Source organism: Psammomys obesus, unplaced genomic scaffold, assembly GCF_907164565.1.
Source record: "Psammomys obesus unplaced genomic scaffold, mPsaObe1.curated_primary_1811, whole genome shotgun sequence".
NCBI classification, from domain to species: Eukaryota; Metazoa; Chordata; class Mammalia; order Rodentia; family Muridae; genus Psammomys; species Psammomys obesus.
The window spans coordinates 2,320,760-2,326,759 of NW_026595981.1; the positions used below are offsets into that span (position 1 = coordinate 2,320,760).

At 54.8% G+C, this 6,000-nt stretch overlaps 1 protein-coding gene across 1 annotated transcript in view; it reads right to left on the minus strand.

Annotated features, from left to right (window-relative positions):
- Abr (ABR activator of RhoGEF and GTPase) overlaps positions 1-5,777 on the minus strand; it is a 182,153-nt gene extending 176,376 nt beyond the window's left edge. Inside the window, exon 1 of the mRNA XM_055619944.1 lies at positions 4,657-5,777. Coding sequence (XP_055475919.1) covers positions 4,657-5,671 — 1,015 coding nt within the window. The 5' untranslated portion in view covers positions 5,672-5,777. The remainder of the gene's footprint in view (positions 1-4,656) is intronic.
- Between the last annotated feature and the right edge of the window lie 223 nt (positions 5,778-6,000).

Below are 6,000 nucleotides of genomic sequence, written 5' to 3' on the forward strand. Positions count from 1 at the left end.
AAATGCTTGCTGAGTAGGACAGATGGACGGATGGATGGATGGATGGATGGATGGATGGATGGATGGATAGGTGGATGGATGGATGGATGGATGGATGGCCAGCCAAGGGCCAACAAAAGTAGAAAAATAGAGAGTACTGGGGTTGGGCTATAACTCAGTGGTATAGAGCTTCTTTAGTATGTACAAGGCCCTGGGTTCAACCCCCCCTATCAGAGGCAAAGGAAGAGTGTGTGGAGAGAACTCACCTCCACTGACCAAAGTTTAAGCAAGAAGGAAATGCCACCTATTTAAAATATTAATGATGTTTAGGTTGGTGTTTGAACTGAAGCCAGAATATCAGATGAATAGTTTCTGACAGTCAAAAGGATGCTGGACTTGGAAAAGCCACCTCTGAGCTTCTTTAGAGGGCAGCATTTGTGTCCACAGGCAGTAGACAGGGAAAACCACGGGCTGCGGAAGGGAAGGGTGCACCCTGAGGACAGATCCCTCCGCTCTGTGGCAGGGATGGTGCAGCATGCCAGCACACAAAGGAAACACCAGCCTCCACCTGAGGATATTCAGCTATATGTGCCAGGGCTGGCTGGCCACTGAGGGCAAGCCTGAAATCCAGCATGTGACCTGCTCCTTATGAGGCCCAGTTCACAGAAGCCCCATAGGTAGGTGGCAACCCTGATTCTCTGGAGTCTGATAGGGATTTCAGTGATGATGAAAGCTACAATAACAAAGACATGCATGAACTTCAAGGTCATGATAAGCCAGATGTGCTATTAACTCATCTAAATAACTTCCTAGTTTCCTGAAGTCAGTCTTCACAACTGTCCTGGGAGGTACATACTAAAACTTGCAGCAGGAAGCTTAGAATTTGTTTGAAAGCAATGGACTTGTGAACCAGACTGCCTGGGTTCAAATCCTCTCTACTCCTTTTGTAAACTGGATGACTGGTGGAGGGTCCTTTAAGCTTTCCAAGCCCCAAGACTCACATATTTAAAATAAAGTGAAAACAATAGTGGTTACTGTCTCATAAGGCTGTATGTCATAAACTAATAACTAGGGCTAAAGTTCGAAACAGAGGCTGGCAAAAGTAGGCCAAGTGAGTGCCATTCTTGCCATTGCTGCCTGTGGAACACAGGCGGAGACCTGGGAAGGCCGGAGACTCGAGCAGGGCCTCACATCCAGTGAGAGTGACCCCAGGAAGACTCAGGTCTAACATATGACCCAACACATCAGATTCTCTCTGTCCCTCCCTCCAGTCACACCTTTGCCCCATCCCACACTCCCAGGGCTAACCAGGTTAGCTTGGGCTACCCTCATGGGCTAGACTTCCCTCAACCCCATCAAAGCAATAGAGACGATCAAGGAAAGATGCCTAAAGTGAGCTAGCACGCCTGTTAATTAACCTCTGATTTTATTCTCAGGTGTGAAGAGAAACCCCGAAGAAGATAGGGTTATGGATCTGCTCTTTGCTTAGTAGAAAATGTCCCTTTTCCATGGAGGAGAGCCCTTTGGTTTTTTGGTATGTTACAGTCCTTAAAACTGTGGCTAAGCCAAAGCCTGCTATATCATCCAATAAAATCTGCCTTACAGCTATGCCCTCTGGATACAGATATGGCATGCGGTCACTGGTAAAGACGGAGAAATAACACATAGGGCCAATCCAAAGAGCCTCATAAACCAAGATTAATGCTCTGCCCTGCTCCTGCCCTGTTGCCTGGAAGCTTCTAGAAAGGGCCACATTTGTGCTAGGGAAACAAAGATGCCCTATAACAACCAAACCATCTGTGATCCAGAATACTTTGGAGGTAGGAAGTTTTGTAGAGCCGATTTGAAGAACACAGCCTATAGCACTAGTTAGCACATGTATTCACATGTTTACCACATTCCCAGACATGTTCAAAGCTCCTGAGAGCTGGCACGCATTTACTCAACAATATGAGGAAGTCCCATTTTACTGATGGAGAAAGTAAGCCACAGAAACGTCAAATAACTTCTTCCACCGTCACACAAGCACCGAGATTCAGAGACCGTGGCTTTGTTTTCTAGATACGGCCTTATTCGTATCCTAGGCTAACCAGGAACTTTCCATCTTCTGGAGTGCTGGGATTACAAGTGTGTGCCATCACCCCTGGCATACAAATTGTATGTCACTGAAACAAAATACTATCCATGTGCAATGCTTTCTCATGTTTCCTTCTCCCGTTCTTTTTTTTTTTCTTTTTCCAGGGCCTTGAGCATGCTAAGAGTGTGTTCTGTCCTTGAACTACACCCCCCCTTTTCTGTTCTAGTCTGTCCTATTACAAATACATCACTCTTGGGGCCAGACATGGTGGCGCACACCTCTAAGCCCAGAACTCAGTAGGCAAAAGCAATCAGACCACTGTGAGTCGGAGGCTCATCTGGTCTATGGAGTGAGTTCAGACCAGACAGAGCTACACAACAAACAACAGCCAAAGGACAAAAAAAAAAAAATCATAAACACATCATTTTGGCCAGTGAGGTGGCTTAGCAGACTTGGACATTTGTCACCAAGCCTGAGGATCTGACTTCTATCTTTGGGACCCCCATGTGGAAATCGGAGAATTAGCCCACAGAGGTCATCCCCTGACCTTCACACATGCACTGTGACACATGCAATTCTGCATACACACACAAATAAATGTGAGAACATAGCAGTCATAGACCTGCTTGTACAAATGAAGACACAAAAAGTTCCTGTTCTCCTCCAGTTCACCAGGGAGAGATATGGATCCATATACCAAACAGTGGTGTCTGAGGAGTTAATATAATGAGAACTACAGGAAAAGCACGCCAGGGTGACCTCACAAAGCTCCTGCTGCCTGCAAACTGTTCCGAAGTACATTAAATAAATGAATGAATGAATGAATAAATAAAGCCTCCTGGTAATGACTGCTGGAGTGCACTGAGCTGCGCGTGCGTGTACATGTGTCACCGCCTATGGTGCACATGAGCCTGCACGTGTGTATCTTCTCTAGCGAGGCCTCCCTGAGGTTTTGGATAGAGAAGGCAGGATCTCCACCTGCAGGTGTGTGTGTGTGGGGGGATTCCTATACAAGTTTGCCCTGAAGGGAGCCTAGAAGGGATTTTGGTGTGGACACACCTAGCCTACAGTGGGTCACAGCTAGTCTGACACACTGCTGGCAGACCTTGGGCTCCGGCTGGAACCTCAGCCCAGAGGAAAGAGAATCTTTGCACCCCTCACCTACCCGGCAGAGCACCTTCGTAGTTAGCCCCAAGCCCGTGCATGAAGGTGCTGCGGAAGGGCCTGCCTGCAGAAGTAACAGTCACTCCTGGGGAAAATCCGGAGCACTGAGCAAACCCGACAGGCGACTGATGCCGGACTGGGGAGCAACGGGACAGGTGCCAGCCATAGAGCGCCTGGGGCGACGTTAGCCTCCGAGGAGGGCATCTGAAACTTGGCAGCAGGGGTAAATCGCCAGCTCTTGCTTTACATCAAAGGGGAAACATAAAAAAGGATTGCTGGCAGGGGCGGCAGAAGCATTACCTATGGGGAAAGCGGCCAAAATATCTGCTAATGAATAAGTGTAATTGATCAAAACAGATGACTTGATGGATCTTCCACATGTGCTTTTAGCCGAGTGGGCAGTTTTTCATTCAAATGCAAACTCACCCAGATACGACCCAATAATGGAGATTCTGGAACAATCCCAGAATCACTGATGTGTCCCCTCCCACCCCCCCCCCGGTCACGGAGCAAGAAGGCGTCTGAAGTTCCTGGCTGCAACTCACAGCAGACACCAATGTATACCTTCCGCATGCCTGCGGGGACATGACAAGCAAAGGGGCGGTGGCATGCCATCCCTCGGCCCCGCTAACTCTTTCTCTTTACCTGTTTCTAACTTCCTGCCCGCTGAAGAGCTGGGTAGCCTTCCAAATCCAAGGCAGTTGCTCGCCAGTTTAGACATGGTTTATTGAGCAATGTGAGGACACAGGGGGATTCGAAGACAACTGAGACCAGACCCTGTCCTCAAGGAAGAGGGCAGATTGGAGAGGGAGCAAAGGACAGAAGACCCCAGCACACCTGCTGGAACACAGCTGGGCTTCCGTTTCCTGTATAATCAGGTGAGGCACTGGATCAAACAGGCTCTCTAGGAACCAGGACAGCTCGGAACCTGAGGACTCCAAGCCTTGACCTCCCCGGGCTCCTGGGAAGCCTACAGACCCCAGAGCAGCCTTCTCGAAAAGAAGGGTCAGCGAGGAGGAGCACTGGGCCCGCCGCATGAGATTCATGCTGGAGAAAATGCAATAGAACTTCGGAACACTGTGGAGAGAAAGACTAAGAAATCCCAGGAAATGGGAACTTCTACAGCTTCATCAGAGACTCTGGATGGAGGACCAGTGAAGAGTGAGGGCTCCTGCCGAGGTCTGGGCAAATGCGCCATCCCATGATCCCCGGCACAGCCACCATGCCTATTTTCATAAACTCGCCCGAACCCCCAATTCACTTCGCACGCCTTCTTTTGCGTTCCACAAGATGGCTTTACAGTGAAAAAAAAAGGCCCATTCTCCCTTCTTCCCAACTGCCTAGGGCTAAAAGGGCCACCAGGGTCTTCGGTGGCGGGGTGCCGGCAACCGGCAGAATGGGTCAGCCAGGAGTGCCTAGTGTGGGGGCGCGCCTACCTGCGGAGAAGGCGTCTTCGTGGTCGGAGCTGTTGTGGCTGCAGTCGCTGCCTCTCTCCGGCGAGCTGTGACTGGGCGAATCCCGGTCCGGCAAGCGCAGGAACCTCTTGCGCCCCCACTGGGCGAGGTGCTCCCGCGCCCCGCGCCTGGGGGGCTCCTCGTCCGCCTCCAGCTGGTCCAGGTCCCGGCTCCGCCGCCGGTGGTGCCGCCAGCCTCCGGAGATCAGGTGCATCCAGCGGTGGGGGCTGCACGGCCGCGCCGGCCTCTCGGCCTCGTCGCGGCTCCCAAACCGGCAGGGGGCCACAAGTAGGTGGCCCAGGACGAATTTCTCATTCAAATCCACCATCTCAAAGTCGTGGTCACTGCAGTCGCCTCCGTCATCGCCACCCGAGGCGTCCGGTTCGCCCTCGTCCGAGCCCCGCCCCGCGCGGCCCCCGGAGGGCCGGTCCTCTCCGGGGCCACCGGGGCCGGGGCCATCGCGGCCGCCGAGCGCACCGTCCTCGCGGAGCCTGAAGAGCAGGCGAGGCTGCACGAGCTGCTGGTGGATGGCGGCGGTCAGGCTGCGCACGGCGCCCCCTCCCTCCACCGCCCCGGGCCAGGCGGGGAGGTCCAGGCACGCGTCGGGGGGCGGCGTGGCCACCTCCGGGGCCGGGCGCGCGGGGCCTGGGGAGGCCGGGGCGCCCCGGTCCTCGCGCGGCGGCGGCGGCGGCTGCGGCGGCGGCGCGCGCTCGGCTCCGGCTGGCTCCTCCGCGGAGGCTCCCCGGCTCCCGCCGCCGCCGTCCCCGCCCTCCGGCCGCCCTCCCCGTGGGTCCGTCTTCTCCCCAGCCAGGGCCGCCTGCAGGTAGCCGACTTTGAACTTCTCCTCGGCCAACACCTGTTGCAGCCGCTTCAGGTTGAGTTTGCAACGTTCGAGCTCGCGCTCCATGTCCGGCACCGACTCCAGCCTCATGACCGGGGCCTCCTCCCCGGGGAACTCGGCCTGCCAGTGGCGCTCGAACTCCTGCGGGTCCCACATGCTGGCCGCGCCGTCGGGCCTCCCGGGCCCGGCTCCTCGGCGCCTGGAGCTCCTCGGAAGCGCGCGCTGTGTCGCAGTCTCCCGTCCCTCGCTTCAGTGCCTGAAGGAGAAAAAAAAAAAAGTTTTTCCCCTTCCGCCCTCGTGCCGTTTTTTTTTTTTTTTTTTCCTCTTCTTCTGGGTTTCGCCTCCCTGACGTAAGCGGCCGCCCAGCCGCGGGGGCGGGAGCCTCGGGCCGCAGGCGCCGGGAGCGCGGTCAGCAGCCGCACGGTGGGCTCGGGCGCGCGGAGCGCCGCGGCGGGGGCGGAGCCTGGGCGGTGCGGGGCCGGGGC